The 27564-nt window shown below is 37.6% G+C and overlaps 1 protein-coding gene across 7 annotated transcripts in view; it reads right to left on the bottom strand.

Annotated features, from left to right (window-relative positions):
• The window catches only part of ESCO1 (establishment of sister chromatid cohesion N-acetyltransferase 1), a 37537-nt gene extending 10310 nt beyond the window's left edge, over positions 1-27227 (bottom strand). For 5 of the 7 annotated variants that reach the window (XM_082317569.1, XM_082317570.1, XM_082317568.1 and 2 more), the window contains exons 1-9: positions 27148-27223; positions 24372-24475; positions 23969-24167; positions 22018-23389; positions 21268-21379; positions 19808-19871; positions 17551-17665; positions 7691-7822; positions 299-388 (exon numbers count right to left, since the gene is read on the bottom strand). In XM_082317569.1, the coding sequence (XP_082173695.1) occupies positions 299-388; positions 7691-7822; positions 17551-17665; positions 19808-19871; positions 21268-21379; positions 22018-23389; positions 23969-24165 (2082 nt within the window). In that variant the 5' untranslated portion in view covers positions 24166-24167; positions 24372-24475; positions 27148-27223. Of the gene's footprint in view, positions 1-298; positions 389-981; positions 1105-7690; positions 7823-17550; positions 17666-19807; positions 19872-21267; positions 21380-22017; positions 23390-23968; positions 24168-24371; positions 24476-27147 lie in introns of those variants that run through there. The other 2 variants (XM_082317574.1, XM_082317573.1) reach the window with 2 other exon arrangements.
• Between the last annotated feature and the right edge of the window lie 337 nt (positions 27228-27564).

Genomic DNA, 27564 nt, shown 5'->3' with positions numbered 1-27564 from the left:
TCTGGCAGACATTCAGCAAGTATACTAAAAAATGTAAAAAAAGTCAGTTTTTTGATGCTGTTCCCACCCCTGCCTTCCACTCCTGCTCAGACCCATCCCCTCTATGAAGAGAGCAGCAGTGCCTAAGGGTGAGATATCTGGCCTGTTTGTGGAAAAAGCTACAAGATCACTGCCATTTTGATTCCAACTTCAACTGCTCATACATAAATTATACAAGCTTTCCATGACCATTCTCATTACTTATATTAAAATATCAAACACGGTAAGATATACGTAAGTCCAGTCCTTTTCACCATACCTTTTTAAGTGCATACTTCGGGTCATCAGGAAGAACCATTATTATCTTCCCATCAGGATATTCAGCCAGAATTCTCTCCTTTTTCCAACCCTAAATAAAACAAACACTTATCTAAACCATGCAAACGATGTACTTTTACAAACAGAAATTGCACATTATTGTTCTAGACACTGAACTTATACAGAGACTTCACACTATTTAGCAGCTGCTTTGCTAGAGAAGGAAACTTCAGCTAGCTTTTTAAAATGAGCACAACAGATATAATACAATCTTATTTATACAATAATTTATACAATAGCCTAACTATATCTAGAAACAATTTGTGAGTGTCTTATAATTTCCCAACTAGATTCTTTTCCCCCAGGACTGCAGTGCAAACTGAATTTTAAAATAGAAGTAGCAAACTCAGCTCACGTAACTGATTTCCAAACCTATGTAATACTTATTTTCCGAAGTCCAGTGAATGGGAAAAACCCTAAGTTTTAATAAAAGATTTCTTTTTAACATAGTTACCTCCACAAATACACACTCAGTTTTAAAGTTTGGCATGCGAAAGACCTCCAGGAGGTTCTAAGTGAACTGATTGGCATGCAGTTGCCCAAAATGTAAGGAATAGTTTATTTTGTTACTGATCATAACTGTTAAAGCCACAAGAAGGATACTAGAGAAAATTTTATAACTACCTTCTAAGAATCTAATGGGGAAGGAGGCTACGTTGTGTGTATCTGAAGTATAAACATACTCAAAAAAATAGAGGTAATTAACTCTTCTTCAGATCCACACTCGTGGTGAATAATGAGCAGTACCTGCATGGAAAAAAACAAAACAAAAAAGCCACTTAAATCTAGTAAGATGGGACTGGTAGATATTAGAACTCAAGTTGCTTTGATGGGACCTAAAAATACTGAAAGCAGAAGTAACTTCAGCCACTAAAAAGGCTGATCTACAAGTCTTACTCAAAGCAACTTTAAATAAAAAAGCCTTTGAAGAAACAATATTGATGGAATAATTCTCATTGAAATCTGTACCTTCCCATAAAATAACGTTCAACTAAAGACCAAACAATGGAATTCGGCACTGAATGAATGCCATATATACTACCACAAAAAAAATGACAAATTTAAGTGTTATAACGCTTGATCTGTATCTCATTTTAATCATGCTGATTTTACTCCCTTATCCCAAACAAGACATGAAGAGAATAATTTTAGAAATTTACCTACTTGCTGGTAGCCCTGGAACTATTTACGTACGAGTTTAGCACCCAGCATGGCAACGGTTGCAACACAGACACCATTTCAATCCTGCCTGCTTTTCTTCTCAGTAGTACTTGCACTAAATACCACCACAAATTAAGATCCTATTTGAATTTATAGATATTATGGTCTGAACACAAAGGGCAGTAAACAGCAGTGTCACAATATTGAAGTAAGCAGAAAAGTGCAATTTGTGGGATTGTGACATGCCTTTTCAGACTGTTAGAAAAGGTGTCAAAAAATTCAGGCAAAGATTACTACTCTCCAGCCTCAAACACCATCCTCTCTCCATTTTTTTGTCTTTTGCTGCCTTTTGGCTACCTGTTTGCCTTGCAAAAGCTTTCTATAGCCTATTTTAAACCAACCATGACCATCACTCAGCAGATAAACGCAATGTGTTTGATAATCCTCCCGTTACAGCATCCAGAATGTGGCAGGCCTAATGCAGAAAATTCAACCCTAAATTTTATGTTAATGTAATAGCCAGGTATTTCCAACAAAATGAAATCTGATGGAAAAAAATGTTTCTGAACAGCTTACTGCTATTATACTTTTAAGCAACAGCGTATTAGCAGAAGTCTAAAAATAATTCCGTAAAAATGCAATAACTGACTCTATAATACTTAGAACTCATTATTTTCATTATTGTCCACCTATTAATTTTCTTAAGTGATTAGTATACCATGGGGACTGAACATATTCACAGGAGAAGTAGTTTCTAAATTGAAGTATTTTAGAATTTATACAGAAATATATCTTTTAGATGAAGCTTTCAAAAAACTTCCTGCAAACCCTAAGCTCATCCAAGATTTTTACTTTGTTTGATTTACATCAGAGAAGACATTTTAAAGTCATATTCCTTTGTTACTGAAGCAGCTCTCAGTTTCAAAAAGAAAAACTAACATTTCACATAAGCATCTGCATCTTCAGTATCCTTATTGTTCAGTCTTAGTAAGGAATGAACTGTGCTTCCTTTAAACCAGACAAATGCAAGTAATGCACAAGATAGGTCGCAGCTCTTTCATATTCTAACATTAAAGTTGTTAAGGAAAATGTGCTATAGCTTCAACTGGGACTGATCCTATTAGATACCTACAATAGACAAAATATGCTTTAGTACCATTATCTTGCATGTGGTCAGAAGATGATTTCCCTTAACATACCTATTAGCATATTTCAGTTTGGGGTTTTTTTGGTTTTTTGTTTTGTTTTGTTTTGGGTTTTTTGTGGTTTTGTTTTTGTTGTTTTTTTTTTTAAACAAAACCCCACTATTTTAACACTATTAAAACACCTTGCAGACTGTTGTATTTTGTTTCAATCACTGAGAACTAAAGTAGCACTCCTTAACTCAGCCAGATGGCAAGAACACACTTAAGAAGAAAGCATTACATCTGCAATATACTTTGTAATATTCTTCTGCAATGTCAGAAAATTTGCTCTTCCTTTCCTTTGAACTGACGTTACTTTAGGGCATTAAGACTTATTTACTGTTGAACGAGATGCCCAAGTATTGATATACATTGCTTGTGATGACCAAAGAAGTTAAAAGGAACGCTACTGTTCCCACCAGGATACATGTTCTGCAAGGCCTGGAGTAAAAGAACGTGTTTATACCGCTCCTCCCTAATACTGGAAACCTGTGCTCAACAACAGATTACCTATAGCCAGCTGTACAGAGCCCATTGCTGTGTAGTAACTGTTGCAATACCCTCCTCCCCTCCATGTTACGGCTAGTTATCCTATAGGTATTTTTAATGGTTTGAGAACGTAAGGCAACTCCGCGATGAACAGTTAACTCATTTTTAATCTACCTCTAACTTTTCCTCCTAATTCAAACAAGATTCAAGATTGCTTCTGCTTGGTTAAGGTGCAATGGCAACAGAATTACAGAAGAAAGAAATCCTTCAAAAAAGTGCAATACAGACAAACAGTTGCTACCGCATCATGAAGTAGCACGGACAGTAATTACAACTACGCTGTGTAGTATATCGCTTTCCCTGGACAATACACATGCATATAACAAATGGTGTAGCATACAGTTGGAAAGATGGCTCCAACATTAATAGCACTGTAGCTAAAATGTTCAGCACTCAATTTCACATGAACTATGTTCCACTTATAGTTTAAAATAATATCTAATGTAGGTTTGCCTTTCAAAGCATAAGTTAGAAGACACAACAGACTGCTTCCCATGCATTTCCTCATGTTTTAAAAGTTCTTATGTAAGAGCAGGAAATGGGACAGCAAACCTGGTATTTTTCCATAGATGTCAGTTCTGGCTTGTCTGTACTCCCTATTTCTCAAATGAATACAAATTAATGAAAACTGGTGGTGGTTTTTTCTTACATTGTTTTTTCCTCAAAAATACTGAGATAGTGAGGAAAATGTGGTTAATACTATAGAACTCCTTCACATTTTTTAAATTTTCCCCTAATAATCAAGTCTAGTATGAAATTTTGTGCCCTTGTCCCCTTGATAATTTGTAGCAGAGAAATGGTCTACTGCATTCTTCCTGATTCCTTCAATTTACAGGTATTCTGCCTCTTTCCCACAAGTGTAATATGGAGAATGAGGTTTTGACTGTAGAACACATTAAGATCCTTGGATGCAACTATTAAATACTACCCTCTGTTAAAACTAAGATTCTTACAGAAGATCGCTAATGGTAAGAACTGTATTTGAAATATTATTAAGTTTTATATTGTACAGATGTATCGTTTTTGGAATTAATGCAAATCAAGACAACCACGAAATCTTTCTAAAATGACATGAAGTTCATCATCATCTTCAATCCCGATATTCTATTAACATTAGGTTCCAAGAAGTCAAATGTTGCTTTTTTTTTTTTGTCGTCGTTTTAATCTGAAAATCGTAAGAACCTCACAGATGGGCCTGGATGCAATTACAGCAGAATAGCTATTTAAAAGTTATCAGATTAGACATGAGCCTAAATAACAGCTTCTTCCACTTTCTTCAGCTCAAGATACCCTTAACTAAGAGGATAAGCTTGAAATACACACATTAACTGCATTCATATCAGGCACCTGAATCCACAGGCATTTTCTAACTTAAGTATTTGGCTTTGCAACTTAAAAATGTCATTAAAAATGTCTTGCTCCTAGAAAAAATTTGCAGAAATACTAAATTGATACTATGCGGTATCACAGAGAGGATACACAATTGATGGTGTGGTATCACTGCTGGAGGATTTTATAGAACTAAACCACGTATCCATCCCACAAAGTTATCCATCCCACTGGAGTTACCACTTGATGTATATGTCACCACTCAATGCATGCACATGCTAGAATGGCGCATTTTTTCTGGAGACTTTCAGATGTCTGAAAACAGAAGGATAGTGTGACAGATTCCGACATCTGTCTGCAGTAGGGGACATCTCCCCACTAATCTATTCCTGCTCCAGTACTATCCTTGACCACCTTACCCTCTTGCTTATTCAATTTGCACGCTCCTATTAACAGCAAATGGCACTCTTCAGAAAACCCTTATCAGTCCTTGCCAATCTTCTGTTCCCAAATCCAGAAAACGTCATTAAACTTGCCAAATTTCCTCTGTCCACCCAAGGCCTGCAATTTCCTTACTGCCTCTATCAGCCATCCATGAGAGAACAAGTATCCCAATACCATCTCCTCATTAGCCTGTCCTACTTCTGGGGGCATCATGGAATTTTACTAGAAGAAACAAGATAGGCCTTAAAAAAACCCAAACAAAATTATGTTTTGTTGACGATGGTAAGTAATTTATTGTTTACAAGCAAACTATCTTCTGGCTACTCAGTACTTTTAAAAAACCCACAAAGCAGCTGCATGCAGGTGGGCAGGACACTAACAATAAAGTCCATTTTCACAGTTCACAGCAAGGAGCTCTAGCATGATAATGTATATAGGCTTTCTTTTTTTGATTCTGTGAAATGAATCATCGACAGAATTACTAGGCACGTAACAAGAGACACTCAAAAGGGAGAAAAGCTGAGAGAAGTCTTCTCACGTCAGACTGGAACTGCATCATATGGCATGAAGAATGTGACTGACAAGAGAACGAAAAATACTTCTAAGATACCTGAGAATGGCCTTCAAATTGACAATAATGCCAAATACATTAACTACATAAAAGAGAATACCTGGAGAGCTAATGAAGTAACATACCAAGGTCAACAAGACCAGATGTTCCTGGACCAGAAAGTCTAACCAAGAAGTTACCACTACTGTAGGTAGCTACAGTTTCAAAACAGTAACTACATACAAATATCTAGAAAGCAAGCATATCACACCTCCAAGCCATCCTCCCAAAATCCCCACTAGAAACCTCCTAGCAAAACTAGGATAACTAGCCATCATTATTCTGGTATTTCTGGACGACTAAGAATTAACAAGTAGAGATCTAGTGTGCTAATTCACTGGCAAGTAGGCTTATCGAAAATTGAAATTATTATTTTTTAAGAGGAGGTGAGGATGTTTCTGTCACAGACATTACCACAATACAATCAACTAAGAATCACTGACTATGGGTCAAATGACTACTGTTGAAGACTTCTAAGCCATCTATGATGTCACAAAACACAACTAGAGTCTTAAAAGATTTCAGAGATAGAACTGTTTACTCACTGAACTGACAATACAAATAATTTGCTTGAGTACACATTGTGTGAAGTTTTAAAAAGATGCCTAGCAACTAAGAAAACAACAGGGAAAGATTTTCTCAAATTAAAAGCATACCTAGCTGTATACGTAGTTATTTACAAGCGGTTTAAGGCAGTCTGCTCTTTCACTTCTATGTTAGTCATGTTGTTACTCTAGACATACATACAAGTGAGAAATTTCAGCTCTTTCAAAATTACTCAAACTTCAGTGCAGCTTCCTACCTACGTGAACATAGCAGCTCTAAATAACTACTGAACTCATCCACCAGCTTCTCTCCTAGAGAACTAACACCATCTTCTGTAAATTACGCTTACATCTTTGGTAACATTCAAGATCTGAAAGTACAGGGGGGGGGACGGGACGGGAAAAGGATAAACAGGAATAAAACGGGGAAACGTATTATATGCTGCCATTACAACGTACTGCGTTCCACCACACTTTCTGCCCAGTCTCACCCTGCGATGTAGCTAATGCGTATCAGAAGAGATCTTTCAAAAGTCTGGATTATTCAGCAAAAACTAACCAAGAACAGAACAAATACCGAACTATTTACCAGATCGTTTCAAACACTTTAGCTCCAAAGATATATCTTTATATTTGCAAACAGTGGGATAAAATTGAGCTTGAGATTTAAGAGTAGCCCAACAGCTATTTGGTACCTACATGAAATGAATTGGTGGCCTCAGTTCAGTTATCCTGGAGGTCTTATCTACTCGAGTGTAGAGTACTGAAGGTAACATGTGTGATAAAGAAAATACACTTTGTGGATTCTATTCTGGATTTCAGACACGTAAACAGATATTTCCTGTAAGTCTTGTAGTATCAGTTAGTGTGAAGTAGCTGATTTTACAATATATTTTAAATTGTACAAAATTTTTCAAATCTGAGCTTTAATACGAGAGTTACACTCAGATACAGCACGTATAATGAAGTTACGGAATAATACTTCGGACTTTATATTTAAAGATTACAATCATACTATAAATTCAGTAAAGTTTCAATATACTATGAAGTTGTATCGGCTGGATTCCTAGGCAGTCTCTCTTCAAATTACACATAATTAAGAAAAAGTAATTTAGAAGTCATCTAACATTACACAGTTACAAAAACAGTACAATCAGCTCTTTATCTGACTATTAAGCCAACCATTGCAAACACCAGTTGTACTGAAACCTGTATTTAGCACTTTCAGAACAGTGACATTCCTTTGTCTTCCTACCACCACCCCCACACCATGCCCCAAGATTAAGGACAGAATACAATGGCAGTGAAACACCACTATCCTACTAAATATTTTTATACATTACATATAAGGTGTGTACCATGGCTCTTAAAAACATCTATTTCCCAAAGTTATTCATGGCTTACTATGATACTAATCTACTAAAATGTGACTTAATGTAATATGAATTGTAACTAGTACACAGCAAATAAAAGATAATGCTTATGTCTTCAAAAAGATAAGGTTTTCTTACCACGTATTTTACAGCACTTATGAACTGGTTATGAAAGAGCAGATGCTGGGTTTCATCTTCTGGGTTTGACGCAGTGTAAAGCATTCCACAAATATTACAGGAAATAGCACCGAATCTCTTCTGTCCTGCATCCTATTAAAAAAAAAAAAAGAAGAAAAAAAAATATTTGTCAATTGCAAGCACAGTAAATACAGTTCAACAGAACTTTCATCTAATCAGACATGCCTTTTGTAACTTATCTGCTGGAAACTCAACAAAGAGGCTAAAATGGAGTGAAGCAGGAGAAAACAAGTACAGAATTTAGAATTCCATCTTTCAAAAACCCACACAGCCTCAAAAGGCACAGGCATCAATCACAGAGCAAACTCTACCCAACATTGAAATTTGCTCCCCTCCCATTAGTTTTGAGCAAATGACTTCTCTTTTATTTTATGAAGTACAAAGAACAGACAATTCTTCCTTCGTTACCCTATTTGCAGGAAATGTAATCATCTTTCACAAAGAAAATTCCCACATCCAGCCCCACACGATTTGGTTTTTCCTACAGTGCTGCTGCTGCCTGCCTGTCTTTTGGTTATGAGTTGCTTTGAGGTGGGCCAAAGGTGAGCCATTTTCCTGAACGTTTGGAAGGACATTATAAAACACAAACGTTACGGAAACAATTATTAAGAACAGTAATATATCTGCAACAGCTGATCACTACCTTTTAGGTTTTTACGAAAACCAAATATTTCAAGGCAATCAAATAGTATTTTTTTTATCCCTCTCTTCATTGATTAAAGCCTCATTTAATATACTCTCAGGACTTAAGTCTTAATTGGAAACAGCTAACTATGACATTTGACATGCTATCTTAATTGCACAGGGTTCATAACTTTTATTTTTCAGACACTGGATAGCAGCTACAATACAAATGGAAGATCATACCATTTTACTCATGACCCTTTAGGTTATCCTCCTACTCTGTAACCAACCATTACCAAATTAAGAGCATTACTCAGTACCTGCTGCTTTGCTATTTATTCATTAAAACAGTGTTATTAATTTGGAATTATGCTCCGATTAAGGAGTCAGTGCCTAATAAAGAGTGAAGTGTCAGGTGCAGGGGGTGCCTTTTGCAAACAGCAAAAGAATACCAGTTAGATTGAAGTCTCTAGCCAAAAAGGCATGTTTTAAGTTACGGCTTAATGCTCAAAGACAGTATTTTTTTCTTTAACTACATCTGGAAATTGAGTTTATGTAAGCAACAATAAATGTCACTTCTAATCTATTTTAACAGATATCATAAGTAATAAACAAAAAGTTATTTTATAATTTAAAATAGGATACTATATAAGCAAAAGAAGACTTGAAGGTGTTTTTTCAAAAGGAAATTGATCTGTGTGCACAAATTGAAAGTGAACAACTTGCAAGAAAACAGATCACCTGAACTTAATTTTGTTTTCTAAGAGCTGAAAATATTCATAGTAAAAAAGCCTACTTTGCAGAAGAAAGCATTTTGCAACACCGCAAAAGTGTTTACAAATCATTTCTTACTGCTCCCATCTTCAAAGATATGTTTAAGTGCATCTAAGAGCTAGATGACAGCTCAGTTCTCCACACAACAGCAACTTATTTCAAGCAGTCATTAGTGAAATCTAAAATGTAGGTATCAGTTTCTTTCCAAGAAGAGACTAAAGGTACAACCAGCCAGGCAAATTCAGAGTTGAACTTCTCTTTAAGAGCAAATGTATGGAACCCAGCCAAAAGAAAGATGCTGCATCTGAGACGTCATTGCTTTAATGGTATGTCAATTTATACGTTCCTACTGTACACAGAAGGAGAAACAGCAGTACCCTAATTTTCTGAAGGAAAAAGGAAAGATGAACCCTGAGATTTGCAAAGTCAGAATAAGATGATATTTCTAAAGGTGTAAAAACTGAATCCAACACATTTTATTTTACCTGCAGGCTTCCTTTAAAGCAGCAATATAGTTCAAAACAAGGTACCCATCTGGCCACCAAAATATACTGCATTTCAAGGGTTTATACATGAAAGATGAAAAAAGGTAGTTCAGCAGGAAGGATGATGTATGGCAGTTATCTTAAGATGAACCAATTGAACCGAACTTAGTAATTCCTATCTTGAAGATGGAGAACATATCCCCTGTACCTAGGGTAGGATAAGTGAAGAGGAAGCCTACTTTGATGCTTGGAATATACTTCAAAAGAACAAGACATGTAAATTAGAAAATCAGCTACATAAAGCAACTCTTAAAATACTTAGCCCATATCTGTATTGCAGTAAGCCTCATGAAACAATTTCTGTTCAAGTGATGAAGAAGCTAAAAGGTATTTAAGCTAAAATATCTATTAGTTTACTACCAAAAATCTCAAGCCAAAAAAAAAAAAAAGCCTCGCTATGTAGGAAGTCATGAAAAATCTGGGGCAAGGATATCCTCAAAGTTGTCAAGCTCCTTAGCTCATCCCCATCTTGCCTTGTAAATACATATGCCGTTTTCCAAGTCTCCAGGAACAGATTCTTTCCCTTGAACAGTACAACCATATTGTATTTTACAATTTGACTTTCTTGGATGTTGCTGGTATCAGTGGGTTTGGGTTTTTGGGGGGGGAATTTTTGTTTGGTTTTTGTTTTTTTAAGGATTTCACTGATATTACCATTTTTACATGCATCCAGTTGTATCAATGGGCTACACACATAGGTTAATAAAAAACTCGTTAAGTGAATATCAGAAAAAACACATTGTAGTATCTAAAGCAATCTTGTGAACTCTGTAGCCCTAACAAATGCTGACTATACTTTTTAGCAAATATTTTACAGTATCCTGAGGGTAGTAAAGAAGATAGCCTTTTGTGTAACCGAAGTACTATTTCAAAGCCACACCACAGGACATAATGCTGGGGGGGGGGGGGGAAGGCAGCTTTGTAAATCCAATGCAGACCACAACAACAAAAAAAACCAGGACATGCAAAATAAAATCAGGAATTATGAAGAATTTATTTTTGTACTTTAATAAAACATCTCCAGCATCTGACTATTTTTCACCTGATGTCATTGCATAAGCAAAAGTGGAAAGGGCATGCATCAAGAGTAAAAAAGTGCTCACAAACAATAATACTGCATTAAAGGTTGCCAGTACTTTCTAATGGGGACAGAGGAACAACAACAAAAGAAAAAACAACCAAAAAAAAAACCCCACAAACCCAAACAACCAAGAGGACCTTATGCACCACATATGAGAGTAAATAAAAACTTAAAACTGGGATTGGGGGGGTGGGGAGAGAAAAAAAAAAAATCTCAGCAAACATCAGATACTAGGCACTGGAGAATAAACTGTCAACTTGCCACAAATAGAAAAAGATGTAAGAGGTTTGACTCTCAGAACTTAGAGAAATGTTTTTCAAAGTAATATTTAAGGAAACATGGGGTTGCAGCACAGGAATGTGTTACTCTATTTAAAACTCAATTTTCTACACAGTAACAATAAAGAGCAAGGATACTTTCATTTCCTAAGCAAATTCTGCATGTGTAGATGGCAATTAAGCACTCCCAACATCTCAGGCAATCCTCATTAATATAGGCATAGGATATATGAGATCCAGCGTTTCAAGGCTAACTGTAATTGAATATTGTGACAATGTTGTCTTAATCTCCAGAAGGGTTTCTTAATTCTGTGTTAGACAGAAAGAAAAGTCTTACCAATATCTTCTTTGAGAAGGTGCATGTCTGCTGATCCTCCATATGTGGAATAAGGAGCCCTGCAAGCAAAAAAGGCATTTGGTGCCTCTGTAGGAGATGAAAAGGGGCCCCTTTTTTTTTTTTTTTCTTTTCTTTTTTCCCTCTCTCTTCAGGCACAGATTAGGTCACCTCCTTCTTGATTACCTAGTGTTAGTTAGAGGAAGATTATTTTTTCCTCTAGTCTTTTCACAGAACAAAGAATAAAACCCAGCCATAGAAACAGGCAGGCTGGAAAGGAAATACAAGAGCAGGAAGGAACAACACAAAGATTTTTGGGCTCTCCACAGAAAATGAAAAGGTCAAAGAACGCTATTTCAACGAAAGATGCATTCAAGACTGAAGCTGATGGGTAGATCCCCTTGCTGACCAGGAGGATCAGAAGACATGACCCAACTCAGAAACAAGTTTCACTTCAAATGAAGACTGTGGAATTTAACAAAAAAACCCCCAACCAACCAACCAACCAACAACAAAAAAAAAAAACACCAAAACAACACATCACCAGTACCCATCTTTCTGAAAAGCTATTTTAGCCAAAGGATATAAAACAACTCGAAACCTTCAGAACTGTGATGTATCTAATTTTATTTAACATTTTTGAAAAATGAAAATGTAGGGTCATTATCCACCATGAAATTATGTCCTCACTGGTCATTAGCTAAAGCAGTATGAAAAAAAACACAAAGTTAAAAAAAATCTGCACAATATTTACAACAGAGAAGTAATCCGTTCTCAACCAATATAAAAACATAATTCAAATATATTACAGAGAGTGTTCCAATGTGTACTGATTTTCGCTGGGATAATGTTAACCTCCTTCACAGCAGCTGCTATGGTGTTGTGTTTTAGATTTGTGACCAAAACAGTGATGATAACACAGGGATGTTTTAACTATTGCTGCACAGTGCTTACACAGTGCTAAGGCCTTTTCTGTTTCTCACGCTGCTGTGCCAGCGAGTCGGCTGGGGGTGCACAAGAAGCTGGGAGGGGACACAGCTGGGACAGCTGACCCCAACTGACCAGAGGGATATCCCATACCACATGATGCCGTGCTGAGGAATCAAAGATGAAGGAAAGAAGGGGGAAGAGGGGGACGGTTGGAGTTACGGCATTTGTCTTCCCAACGGTTATGCGTGACAGAGCCCTGCTTTCCTGGAGATGGCTGAACACCTGCCTGCCGATGGGAAGTAGCGAATGAATTCCTTGCTTCGCTTTGCTTGCGCACACAGCTTTTGCTTTACCTATTAAACTGTCCTTATCTCAACCCACAAGTTTTCTCCCCCATCCTACTTGGGGGGAGTGAGCGAGCAGCTGCACAGTGCTTAGCTGCCTGCCAGGGTTAATTCATAACACAACATTAGTAGCCTTGGTGCTGGAATTCCTCTATCAGGTGCCCAGCTAACCTTTCAAAACATTCTCACCCGCAGGACAAAGGACATCAAACAGAACCCACCCAAATTTGCTAGAGAAAGCTGGGCTGCTGCAGTGAAGTAGAAATGGGAAGGAGTGATAACAAGAAAGGATGGCCATTACTGCCCCCCTAAGAGCAGAGCTGTCCCAAAGGGTAAGATTTACATGGGAAGAAAGGAAGAGTGACTGATCACAACTACCAAACTCCCTCCCCAGTCACTTATGCAGTAACCACTGCCTTGTTTTTACTGGGATTACAGGGGAAAAAAAAAGAGGCAGTACTTAACTAATGTGAACAACAAACGATTGCCCAAAAGCCATTGTCCAATTCTTCAGAGAAATTGCCAACCAGACTATACCAGTTTAAGGAAGAAAACAGCAACTTTAAATGACAGCTATGTAGCTTTCTTCAGGCTCATAAGAAACCACTTTTACACTTACTATTTTCACTGAAGGATTGTGTTTTGAGCTTAAATCAGCATATTTCTTTCATACGTTACCTATTTCAGTCAAACAGGAAACTATGTTCAAGTTTAACCAAAATATACTTAAGGAAAAATTCAAGTATGATATCCAAATGTGTAAACTGAATTAGCATGCACATCGCTTCCACAGACAGCACCAATTCGAACCTCAGAATCAAAAGCATCTTCCATCAAGCAATCTTGATCCATGCGTTTGCAGACACTTATAAAGATCCTCTACATTTAATCATGTTTGCCTGCATCCAGGCATTAACTCAGAACCCTAGAAAGGCAGAAAAGTCTCTGTAACGCTATACTATCTTTTTGTATCTTTTCAGTGATTTGTTTTTACTGTTCATTCTTTTTACACATCCTTTCCTAAAATTGATAAGTATCATTTTCAAAAGACTAGCTTAATTTTCAAAGGAACACACCTCCTCCGTGGCATAAAATGGACTAAGTATCCTTGTACCTCATAGGTCATTATTTAGAACATTCCTTTCTAGCATTAATGCTTTTATCAATTCCTATTCTTGTGGTCAAAATTTTGTCCTAGGTCTGGCAGGCAAGCAGAATTTTTACAAGAGGCAAACAACTGACTTTCCTTGTCTTGGAGGTAAAGCATATCTCATTTTATGAAAATCAAAAACATATGCTTTGCACATTTGTATTTCTTTCCATTTCAGAAGTTAAAGGAACAGATGATTTCATATTCAAGTTCTCATATTTGCACATTAGATTCAAGTACTTGCAAAGCAAAAAAAACAATTTTAGTGCATTACTCTCTAAAACTTCCTATATGGAGCTTCACGTAACCTGTCAACCTACCAACCGAACATTTAAATGAAGTGCAAGAGGGTACAGTTCACAAACATTCAGAACAGATTACTTCTCTAAACACCAAGTCATGGATTTGGAACATAACATAGTTTTAGCCTCAGTCTTAATTTCTTTCCTCCAGAAAAAACAGATCATACTTTCCGAAGTCTGAACCTAAATCTTTGCACGTTACTTCGAACACCATTGTTTCCTGCCCATTTGTTTTACAGAGTTTGCTGCAGTATTAGTTTCTTTGCTGTTTTCAGCTGAAGTTCTACACTCTGAAGAGACTTGCTTTTTAAGATGTGTGACAACAAATCTGAAGAAAACAGCAACAACTCATCTTTTGTCTTAGTTGTACCTCTACAAAATGAACGTAATTTTATGTCTGAAAGCTGCTCAGATAACTAGATGATGTGTACCAAGAAAGAGAATGGTGCGAGTACAGCTACTAAATATTTCTTCTACAAGCAGAAGTTGTATTATTTTAATTCTGTTACAGTCAAATAGCCTTAAAGCCTGTTAAAGATTATATTACTTAAGAAAAATAGAAATTGACTCTATTCATTATAGCAATCATATGGGAGAAGGAGGAACGTAAGATACATCTTTAAGGATAAAATATAAAAAAAAAAAGCATATTGTGTAAAACAAAGACTAGTTTTACCATAACACCTCTCTAAATATAGCTCAGGAAAGGGAAAGGTTAGAATACACAGATAGTATTGTAACATCCCAGACTCTAGGCCTCAGATACTATAAAGACAATTAAAAGGACAGATGTCAAACTTAAATACAAAAGACCAGGAAAATTCAATAGCAAAAAAACAGCAAAACAAAGATAATGTATCACGTGGTGAGGCAAACTAAGCTCAACTAATTTTTCCCCTTTGGTTACAAAAAGAAAAAAAGGGTTCTGTACATACATTAAGATAGACTGGCTTGACAGATCTCCAAAAGAATCAGATCTCACAGTAGAGAGCCCAAAATTGCCCCTTTCAGGCATTTGATTTTTTTAAAAAGTGTAGCAAAGTGCAAGTTAAATGTTCCTTGCTAAGAATAAAATCACGACTTCCCAACTTTGCTCAAAGTAAAGAAGAATAATGAAACTGCTTCTCTTAATACCACACACCAGAAACTTGAAATAAAAGTGATTTATAGCTATTAACTATAAAATTTTTTACAGACACTATAAATGCTAATTTAAGTGATTTGGCCGTGTGTAGTAAGACTGCTCTGTACAGGAGAAATTTCAACCTGAACAGCTTTTAAACCAAATGAATCTTTTCTCTGTTCTCAGAGGATCGCTACAAAAGTACATAAACACCTTTGAAAATATTTCCTAAAAAATAAACCCCAAAAACCCAAAAAAAGTCCAGCCATTCAGAATCAACATTTAAGAAATTCACTATGGTTTTGCAAACAACACAATTAATTACGAAATGTACCTTATTTTATTATATCCATTTAATTCCCAATCTTTTGAGTATTTGTACGAGCAAAGTCTGGTACTTTGGAAGTCAATTTAGCGATTTTTCCCTTCCAGATGCTAGCAGAAACTATTCTAGACATAACTATGTCTCGTCTCCACAGTAACTAATGTCAAGGACAGTATTTTACAAAATGGCTTAACAAATATTTGGGTTCTTCTATATGTTTTGACAATTCTAAAAGCAGTCCTGTGTCATCCTCCCCCATAATAGAATAACAGAGCAGTACCTTACCGAATGCTTTCTTGGTAGAGAGAACTACAGGCATTACCAAAATGCCCTTTCAACACAATGAAAAGCCTACTCTAAACTCAATGAAATCAAAGTGAACTAGTTTTGTATGAAGTGCTGAAATATATTAGATATTATGAAGCTGTTACTTTCACACTTAAAAATTAAATACAGTACTCACTTGCATTTTCCAAAAATATACACAGAAAAAAAGAAACTAGGTCTCTCCCATTTTCCCTAGTGTTCTTCATTGATGACCCATTCTTTATATTCTAAAATTTTGCTGGGTAAGTAACTTAAAATTTTTACTGTTGAATACCTACGGAAAAATATTACTCTCCTAATTTGGGCTGAAAATAAGAATACTACCAGCATAGTCAATAAGTTGCAAAAAATGTCTTTCTTTGAATATGGTAAAGGAGATCTACACCACCTCTCTTTAGTAGCTAACCAGATTGTTATGTATTTCTTCTTGTCAAAGATCCTAGCAACTCTTCAGTCAAGTTCTATTACTGTATGAGCAAAAATTAAGTTAGCTTTACTGAAATGAAAAGGAATATTTTTATAGTCCTTTTAATATAGTTAAGGTCATAATCATGCATTTTAACTCTGTTGGTAAAATGAGCTTCAAAGAGGCAACAGCTGAAATACTTTGTAAGTGTTAGATATGGTTCATTTATCATCCTGTGACCAGGCATTCAAGTGCCTAGATTTGTATCACTTTAGGCAAATCAAGGATATGTTTATCAATTGGGTTCTCAAAAGCTTTGATTTTAAAATATTTCATTATGGATATAAGAGTGTTCAAAATTCACCTGGTTCTATTTTAGTTATTATTTTCATGTGTATAATCCATGTATTACATGAAAAAACTGTGTTTTAGCAAGACCACCAGTTACATGTGAGAGGGGTTAATTTCATAAGAAGCTTACTACAGAGTCCTCCTTCCTAATGGCCTGGATTCCTCTCCCTCTGTAGCTTCCCAGCTCCAGTCTTTCATTTCTCAAGGATTATCTAATGTGTAAATTATTAAAAACACAAAACACAAACAAAACCTCCAATTGTTCCACTATCAAGTTGTGTGATTCTACAAGATGTACTAATGACTGTGCGTCACTCTCTTCCTTCTAATTTTGCGTTTTCTTGTTTTAAAAGAGATACCTGCATTTGGTAGCTAATAGCAAATAAGGGGAAGAACAAATAACCAAGCCATATTGCTGCTTAAATATTATGTTGAAAATGAGTGCACCCACAGGAAAATCTCTAAGTTTGTCTCAGTGCAATGGACATTTGAGTGATGCAGGAATAAATCTGCACACATTATATTAATTTGGCACACAATATGCCAGATGCACCTCCCCCAATAATTCTGAAATATTAAGAAACGGGGATTTTGCACATAAGTAAAGGCAAGTTCATTCTCCCTAAAACAACCATATTTTTACTGAACAGCCATTCTATTAAAAAAAAATACAGAAATTTGCTTTAAGAAGAATCAGCTTTAAACGTTAAGTCTGTCTGACACCATTTTTTCCATCAATACTGAATGACAATCTAATACAGGTTCTACTTTCATGAATCATTTACAATGGCAATAGTAGTATGTACAAGCAATGATTTTTAAACAAGTTCATAAAAACACAGCACTGCAAATTCAAAAGTAATTTCCTCGAGAAGCTCTAAGCCTTACTAAAAGCGTATTACTTACTATGATCAGCTGCTTATCACCATCTTTTCCTGCTTCTTTTAGCTTCTGAATATGTTCCTCAGATGGTAGGAAGTTACTGCATTTTGATGCTAATGAAGGATTTGACAATGGAACCCTTGAAATACAAATATATTTCATGTTAAAAAAGTGGACTGCTTATACATGTCATCCTAGATACTCAAAGCCATTGTGATTAGTATAACTAAACTTTAACGAGATGCAAATCAAAGTTAATTACCCAAAACACAGTCCTATATATTTTAATTTGTAATTCAAATGGAAAAATAAGGAAATAAAAGGATTAACCAAAAAATGAAGTTTGTGACTAATTACAAGAATTTTTTTAAAATTAAAATATTAAATTTGTAATCAAGTGGGGTAGGTTAGTCACAACCATTAACATAAGCATGTAACTGAGGCATTTTCAGACCATGACTGATGGTGCCTAATGCTATGTATTTCCTATGTAAGGTTTAGCTTTCTAGTGTCAGGTATCATACATCAGGCTGCTAAAGCAGACCATGTAAATATTCCCACAAATATAAGTGGGCAACATAAAACAGATGTCATAAATCTCTCAAATTCAATTCAAATTTATTCTCTTCTAATGGCTGACAGTGAAGAGAGGCAGAAGAAGACCTGAGGAATAAATGGATGGATATCACTAGAATCTCTCTCACTCAGTTTAAGTTTCCTCTTGTCATGACTGAAAGAAACACTGGAAAGTACTATAATACATCAACAACAAAGTTATTCTATGAACTTGCTACTATATTCAGGGGAAAAATAACATTGATTCCAGGTTTGGATAAAACTTGTGGAGATCACCAAAGCAAAACACATACAAAAATTACTCATACTTCAACTAGGTATTTACGTATTTTCTGTTTCTGAGCAAACTAAGGATACAGGGCCAAACACTTAATTGTAGCAGCTGCCATAGTACATGTAGCAGGTCAATTCAAAAGCTTTTTCAGAACTAAAAACTCTTGCCAGACATTTTTAAAACAGCATTTTTTGTGCTAGATCAGAGCTAATTTTTTTTATTCCTGTCATGTGCCCCAAAATTTGCATTAAGTAGCTACTTCAAGGTTTGCCTTTTCCCATTGCAACCTTTTCTTACAAAGCCCTAAAGAGAGCTACACTGTAGATAGGCACATTACTCTATGTTATGGCAGGAGTACCACAGAAAGAATGATGGCTTAAATTCTGTATAGTATATGTAAGTAAGAAAGCTCTCACAAGAAAAATATATATCCAAATATTAGTAAAGCAATACAGGCTTGTTCAGCTAAAAAAGTTAATAAATTTGAGTAGATACCACAAAGCTGTTCGGCAGTTGAGACTAAAAATATGAAAAATCAAAGTTACTGTAATATTTATTGAAAAATCTAAAAATATTAATTTAGCTAGTTTTAGATCTACCTTACCACCCATCTTCTGTGAAATTCCACAGTAGCAGAGTTTTTCAACATGTACAAAAGGGTTGGTTAATCAGAATTGTTAATCTGGCCTCAGACAGATGTACTGAAAATGTACTGCATCATTTCTTCTTGTCTCCATTATGAATATAGAAAACAGTACCAGTATACTAACCACTGTGCCAATTATGTTGCTGTTCAAGGTATCGGGTACGAAGAAGTTATTGTCTTTAGCTTGTAAGTGGCTAAAACCAGAGCCTATGTCACAACTGTTCAAAAACTACAACAGTCAATGTGATCAAGGATAAAATGTACATTTGAACTGTTAGTAGTAAGAACAATTTAGTTAAGAACCATTTTTTATATGGTAGCTGATACCTTCATTTCACAGCAATCACAAAACAATCTCAAATTAAATCCCCTCTTCCCCATCTAAAAAGATCTCATATATACAAGACTCCCATAATGAAGAATTAGAAAACTCTTCCAAAAGTAAGTGAAATAATTCAGTAAGTGAAAACCACGCGGTAAACCCTTCCCACACTCTGGTTATCATCTGATTTGAGGAAGAGACCACTAGAAGCATTTTCCCAACCCTGTTAAATTCTACTTTTTAAAATAAACGTGCAGTTACAAATACCTTACTTAATAATTTTCTTAACAAAATAAAAACATCTCTTAACTGGGTAAAATGAAGGTATTTTTATAAAGGACAAGTCACTTATTTGAATCTCAAAGCTGAGGCTGGGAGCAAATAGAACAGTTAGTCTTGTAATAAAACCTCTCATAACTCTATGGAAGGTTACTGTAATTTCATGATGTATGAAATACTATACCTGTTCTCAGTTTCAGAAGTTTGATTTGTAAATGAAGTTTGTGTCAACTGCTTGGGAGCCAAACCTGCAATTAATCAAAGATTATAACTTCATTATAAAGTTTTTAGTTGCAAAGGAAATTTGAGCTACACAAATAACAATTTGCAAAAACCTATTCAAGACAACGTTGCAATTTGTTCATGGCCAATAAAAAAAGATACAACCTCGTGGCAGTATTCAGATGTTTCTCCATCTATACTTAAAAAAAAACAAAGCAATTTTCTTCAACATTTTCATAGCATTTCTGCAGAGCAGTTTGCCAGCAGCTAAACAAGGCCAGTACTGAAAACACACAGAGTTTAAATCTGTTTATATCGACACCCATGTAAATAGCTCTATGTACAGTATTAGAATCATAAATGTATAGTATGCCCTCATCCAAGGTGTGTTCTATAACACCTAAGGAAAAGAAACAATCAAGAATAGCAAAAGAAAGAAAAAACATTTTTTACATTCTCTAACAGTACAATTAGAGTATTTTGCCCTTCAAAAACACCCTACAATGGCAGGGGGAAAAAAAAAATTTAGTAAAGCTAAATAGTTAAACAATTCACACAAAATCATGTTCAGATTAAAAACAAAAACAAAAAAAAAACCAAACACGAAACTCAAACCAAACCAAACACCCCAACAAACCAAAAACCCAAAAGCAAAAGGATGAAATATCAAGAGGGAGGTTAATGAAGAGAGATGTTAGTGATCCATCAATAGTATTTCTTAGTCAAATGTGCTTGAGTCAAAATATTCACATCACACTCATTATAAGGTTTGACAAACTGCATTCACAGGCTGATAAATGAAGACTGGGTAATAAAAACAGGAGAGCAATTACTCAATTAATAATTTGGTCGAGATCAAGTAGAACAGTTTAGGAGAACAAAACGCAGATACTTATTCAAAGAAAGCAGTAACCAACAGAAAAATCTTTAACAGAAACCAATCCAGGAGAAGAACCCAATTGAAATATGGAAGTTTTACTACTTTATTACATGGAAAAGGGAAGGATTTGGTTGTGGGTTTTCCTGTTTGCTTGGTTGGGTGGGGGTTTTTTGTTTTGGTTTTTGGTTTTGTTTTTTTGTTTGTTTGTTTGTTTTTTAAAGTAATCACTTTTACTCAAATGGAGCATATTTAGGCATTAAAATATTCATGCACAAAGCATAAAGATGCACTAAAAGTACGGCTGGGTAGAAAAACAGACACTTCTCTTTCCCACTATACCGTGCAGAGATAAAAGGACATTCGCTGCTACTGAAGTGGCCATGGGTGTGGCGCACACAGAAATACGAAAACCCTGGTGAACAGTTCCAATCCCAGATGTTTAGTGCTGCACCTTATTCTGTGAAACACTCCTCTGAAAGGAAGACTTATGCTTCCCATATAACTGGTCGGAAGAAGAGGAAAAATTAGTAGTAAACAGTTACCTTGAGGTTCACTTTCTACGGGTTCTTTTTTTAATTGTTTTGGTGGTTTAGGAGCTGTAACATACTTTACTGGAGAACTTTCTGGGCTTGATTCCAAATGTAATCGAAAGTTCTAAACAAAACAGAAAACATTAAATAAAAAACCCGAACTACTTAATGCCTCTAACCTGTTAACAAAATCACTCAGTTAACATCTTGAATACAGCACCAGTTTTCTGATTCCTACATTATTTCAAGCAAACAAAATGCAACTGATTACCTAGTCCATATTGAAGTTTGTGGTATTGATTTGGCAAAAAATCTTTTTCATTTTATATATAAGTTTGTAAAATACTTCCTATAGAACACCTTTGTCCTTAAAATTTAGTAGAAGCTCATTCAGATAGAGAACACTTCTTCCCCCCTCTCATTTCTTTTAACACACCTTTTCAGAACAGAACAGGTATGCAAACTTAAGTCATCAAGAAGTGTCCATATGAATCTGTACAACCTTCAGCTCCAGCAGGAAATTTTATCGATTGACATTTAGTTAACTACAGAACTTAGGAGGGTGGAACAGATTAATTTTCCAGCTTACTATCATCCTGTCTATGACAACACACCAGTAAAGGATCTTTAATACATTTGAAAATTTTAAGTTACTGTAAAATAAAGTCATTGTTAAAACAAACTTTCTAAGCATGGCATTCTCAGAAAACAGAACAGATTTAGAACACCCTCCCACCATACACCATAATTAAAATGACTTACCTCATCTGGTCTTGGCTCACATAAATGTTTTGTCAAATTACGCAACAAACCATTTTCTGCACCTCTCTTTGTGGGCTGTTTTATTTCTAATGTCACTTCTTTAGCTCCAGCTCTTTCAGATGAAGGATCTGATTTCTCCTGCACACAAGTTGCACTTTCATTCTCAGAGAATCCTGTTATTGACAGCTTGCCTTGTGCCTTTGAAAGCTCTGCTTCCGTAGCTATTTGACTTGCCTCTGAAACTTCAGGGTAATCTTTTAACAAAGAAAGCTTGGGGGCATTTGCAGAATTTAAGTTACTTTGCTTCATGTTACTAGCTTTCAGTAATTTAATTTTGGTCCATTTAGAGTTTTTGTTTGAGGAGTTATTTCTACCATTCAGAGTGCATTTGACAGGCATTCCTTTTTTGCTAGGGAAAAACCGTTTGCATTGAGTACTTTGACTAGGTTCTCTGTGAGTAAGCATTTCACTTTGTTGAAGCTGTATGTCGGCATGCTTTTCTTCTGTTTTGCTATCCTCAGCATTAGGGGAATCTTTTTTCACCTCTACTGTATCTGACTCAATCTCACCTGCGATTTCTTCACAAAGTTCAAGGATGCTTACCCTTTTGGATTTCGCATCGTTCTCTGATTGATCAGCCACATTTGTTTCACTTACAGATGGCTGTGGAACCTTTTTTGGTTTTGTACTGGTTTTTACAGTCTGATGCGTTTGTTGCTTTTCCTTAGTTACTGTCTTAGAATTCGGCTTAAGAGAATCTGTTTCCACTTTCTTTGTGTTGCTAGGAACAGGAGATACAGGGCCCGTTTGGTCTTTCTTAATTTCCTCAAGACTCTCATCAGGACATAATGATGACCCTTGAAGGTTGTGTTGAAAGCTGTTGGAATTATCATTTTTATTCTCAGCTTTACATTTTTTCTCTTTCAGGGAGCTGGTCACTTCTACATGTATTTCTTTATCCTCATTTGTACTGTTTGGCTTTGTTTTTGTGTTTTTCTGTTCCGTTTTCTCTCCAGCAGATTTAAGTACTTTTGCTGCAACACTGTGAGTATGTTTTTTTGCCTGACTACTCTGTTTAACTTCCAATGCTTTTTCTTCTTTAACTTCTCTGTTGCGCAGGGATCTTGCTGGTACATGTACATGTGTTAACTGCTGCAGTCTCTGTGATCTCCTCATTACTGGCTCATTTGGCGCAATTACGCATTTTGACTTAGGAATTTCTTGCACAGGTTTTTTCTGGCATACCTCCTTATTTTTTGCAGATTTAGGCTGCTGTTGGACCTTTCTGTCAGGTGTTGTTTTATTATTCGAGCTGAATCCTGATGATCTTGTAGTCATGCGCATTCCTAGTTCAGGTTCATTGGTGGTGTCACTGAAAGATTCAAATAATTATTTTTTCAGTATCCAGAAAGTAGAATTTGTCATAAGACTCTTCTCATTCCTACTAGCCTTTGCCTCTAACTTTTTTTTCTTTTCTTTTTTAAAACACTACATCTTACACCCTCAATACTTTCAGAAGAATTTTCTCTGGAATCATTCTAAGAGGACTTCACTTCAACCTGGTTACTCCAAAGTGTAGTACTTAATGTTTTTTATGCATGGCAAGATTGACCTGTGAACCCCAGATGAATGTTTTTAACATCTCTAGCAGTTTTTAATTGTTGACACTTGTGGCTTTCAAATGAAGTATTAGATTATATATATTAGATTTATTTTTGTTTCAGAACCTTTTTTGGAAGAAGTCTTTCTGGATTTTGAGACGCTAACATGATTCCAGAGAAAGATCATGTAGCAGCTATCATACTTAATGATTTAAGGCTGATCTTCCCACTAGTACTATTTAACTACTTAGCTGTATCTTTAACTCAAATTCATTCTGCTTAGATTGTTGCTGCACTAATTTAGTCTAGGAAGATAACCTAGAATAATTACTTATTTTTTTGTCACTGACCTGTTTGATTTGACAGAGGTTTTGAGTACAGTTTTCTCCTGCACTGCACACTGATTAGGTTTTGATTTATTTGAGACATGTTTTGCATCTGACACCTCTTTTTCTTTCTTCGCCGATGACGGTTTGCTGTTCTTGTCCAGCTTTGGACGTTTAGCAGAAGGCTCCACTAACATAGACTTCCTTTTCTGAGCTGCCATTTCTGTAAAACATAATAATTGATTCATCTTTTAGAGTCTCTGTCAACTGTTGTTACAGGGTCAGTTAATATAACCGAAGATTTGCCCGTTTTACAAAATAAGGCAACTGATATTTGCTTTTCCTTTTAGAGGCAGACCATGCTCACTATGATCAGAAAGCAAATCATCAAAGCAATCTCAAATCAAATTACATTTATTTTACTTACAGGTTTTTACAAGAGGCAATCGATGTTTAGGCCAAAGTAACTTATCAAGGTGTGCCAAGAGCATTCCTTATGTATATGCTTACGAACAGGATGTTTCATGCCACCTATGAAAAATATAAAATGTTCATGCAGTAAGCACTTTATTAACTTCCTTGTCAGACTCTGAACTTGGCACTCCCACCCTCTTCCATCTCTTCAAACAATGCTTAGCTTTAAAGTTTCTTTGATAATCAATTAAAAAAAAAAAAAACCTACAAATTTTATTTCCATATCCAACAATTTTTGGCATTTTGCCATCTTAAGCATTACCCTTTTACCTTTTGAAAGGTGGCAGACATAGTACCATTTGAAAGGAAGTTTCTTAGCCTTTCACGTTTTTCCAGAAAATAGTATGTTGCTCTCTTTCATAGCCCGCAAAAAAGTGGGCCTGCTGTCAATCCTGTCTCTCACAGCAACAGTGAATAAATCCACTGGACTCTTAAGTTTTGTGGCTGCTGCTACAGAACTCCACAGACATCAGCAACTGCCTATAACTGTTCCTTCCAATATGACTTAAGCTACAAATCAGAGACAGAAAGCCTAGAAAGTAGGCATTAGTTGAGACATTTGCCTTGGGCAGTTAAAAATTATGTTTTCGTGAGAACTGAAATGATGTTAACGATGCAGAAGTTGATCTGCACAAGAGTCTGAAAACTAGCAGAGATCCTCAGTAAAAGGTCTTCACAGATTTGGTTAATCATACCTTTCACATCTATTTGTGGCTTCTGAAACTTTTAAGTCCTCTTGTTCAAAGACACTGTTTTTGTATTATGGCGTAAGTAATAATTGTTCAGCAAAGTTTCACTAATATCTTTTTAAAATTAAGTTTACTGGAAGACTGAGTGCTCAGAACTTCCATATCACCTTTTTAGGTCAAGAATTATCTATTAATTTTTGCCACTAACAGACTTGCAAAGAAATATTTCTGTAACAAAATTATATTACTTTTCAAACCTCAACTAAGCTGATGTTAAATTTGACAGACTTTAAGGTCAAACAGGAACTTTAAGTCACCAGTTGTACAACACAGACCAGATACTTTCATTTCATTACAACTACAGTAAGCCTTCCAGTATTGACAAATGCATGTCTTCCTCTAACAACGTGAAAGATACTCACATTAAGCCCCTTTTAATAATTATTCATTATTCAAAAGGAAAAAGAGCTGTACTTTTTATTTTCTTTCAGATGTTAAATTGTCCTTAACCCCATTTTCATGTATTCACTCTTTTATGCAGACACTTCTAACAACACAAGACTGATAATGCTCAAATTCCAGACACCAGTGCTGTCTTCTGACTTTCTCCTTTAAAGAAGCTGCATGACCAGCAGCTCATATTTGAAATAGAATTAAAGAACATATCCAGGGAAGAAAACTCTAATAGCACTTTTCATAGTGCTATTTCTATGTCTCTCCCTAAGGAGCAGGTAACAGAATTTGTATGCCTTACTTCTAATAGCTCATAAGCTCCATGACACTTAGCAAGCCTAGGGGTTTCCACTAGTCAAAGATTATCCGTCAGAGCCACTCACACTGAAAATAACAGCTCTAGTTGCCGAATAAGTCTTCGGTCTTCTGTTCTCTTAGTTGAGAGCACACCATTGACTCTCAGAATTTGAGAGCGCCATGCGACGCGCTGTATACACCTAGACCTTCTTGGTTTTTTTCCAGACGTATACAGACATCACTGTCACTCTCAGCCACGTGACACGGCATACTCAAGAAAGACTTTCAAGTACAAAACAGAAAATATAATCCTTCCCTCAGCAGTACTGCTTCTCAGGAGACTGACAAATACACTCTCCTCCCACAAAGAGAGCTAGCTCTTTAATAGTCATTTCTTTCCTACTAATACTTTGCACAGCAGAGCAAGGACTTTTCCAGACGTGCAAGAACTGGCAGTTTCTGCCCTGAAGAAGTCCCCTCTAGTAAAAGCCAGATTATGGAAAGAAGACTCAGAAGTACAAGAACAAAATATACAACAATCAAAGGTTTTGGTGCAAGAAGTAGAGGAGAAACAGAAGCACACACCGCACGCACCCTCGAGCCCTTAAAGCTGGGGTGAGCCCTTGGTGTCTGCTGCGACGGGGGTTGGGTGGGGGTGGGGGTGTCCACCTGCTTGACAGGGTGCTGGGGTCTCACACCTGAGCCTCCCCCGCCGCCTGTCGCAACAGAACCTCGCGGCCCCCGCGCCTGAGCTCCCGGCTGAGACCCCACGACGGGCACTCAAGAGGAAGGAAGAAAAGGGAAGGCCTCCAAGCGTGGCCCAGTGTCATCCGCCTCAGCGCCCCGTCGTGACAGCCCCTTCTGGAGCGGGGCCTGGCAGCGAGCCCCTGAACCCGGCCAAGCGCTCCTCAGGCCACGGCAAGCGCCGCCGAGGGGCGAGGCGGGGGCTGCGGGGGAGAAGCCGTGGCACCGTAGGTCGCCCGCCCCCGCTCCCACTCGTGCGGAGTCGGCGACAGGGTGCACGCTCGCTCCCACCGCCATCGCGGAGACGACGGCGGCGGCCGCAGGCAGGCCCGGGCCCGGGCCGCGGCCGGCGAGGCAGGCCCGAGGAGGAGACGCCGGCCTTTCGGCCCCGAGGCGGGGGCAGGCGGCACCTCTCCAGGCGAGGACGGGCCACCGGTCGCGGAGCGGGGCGAAAGGCCGGCGGGAGCCGCTGGCGCACCGGGCTGCGGGGGGAGCCAAACTTCCCCACCCCCCCGCTCCCCCCTCCGGCGCGAGGCGGCCGCTTACCTCGCGCGGGTGTCAGCGACGTGCCGGCAGCGCGAGCCGCCCTCCTCGCCCGGCTCGCCAGCTGCGGGGGGGCGGGGGGAGGAGGGGGAGGGGGCGGGGCGGAGCCGCGTGACGGGAGGGGGGGGCGCGCGCGCACGCGCGCGGGGCCGGGGCGGGGGAGCGGACGCTGCGGCGTCGAGGTCAGCGCGGCGCGCGCCCCCTCCCTATCCCCTCGCGCAGCGGCGGCGAGCGCGACCCTCAAACCTCCTCACATCCGGGCACCGGCGCGGCCCCGCCCCGCCCCGCCCGCCGCCGCTGGAGCCCCCCCTCGGCCCCCCCCCCCCGGCGGAGGGGACGCTTCCGGCCGGCGCGGGGGCGGTGCCGTTCGGGCATGCGCAGCGCGCCCCGCCAGCGCGACCGGCCGGGCCAGGGGAGCGC

This window comes from Platalea leucorodia (assembly GCF_965183815.1).
Source record: "Platalea leucorodia genome assembly, chromosome: 1".
Taxonomy (NCBI): Eukaryota; Metazoa; Chordata; class Aves; order Pelecaniformes; family Threskiornithidae; genus Platalea; species Platalea leucorodia.
The sequence above is the reverse complement of the archived record's forward strand: the minus strand, read 5'-3'. Positions and strand labels throughout refer to the sequence as shown.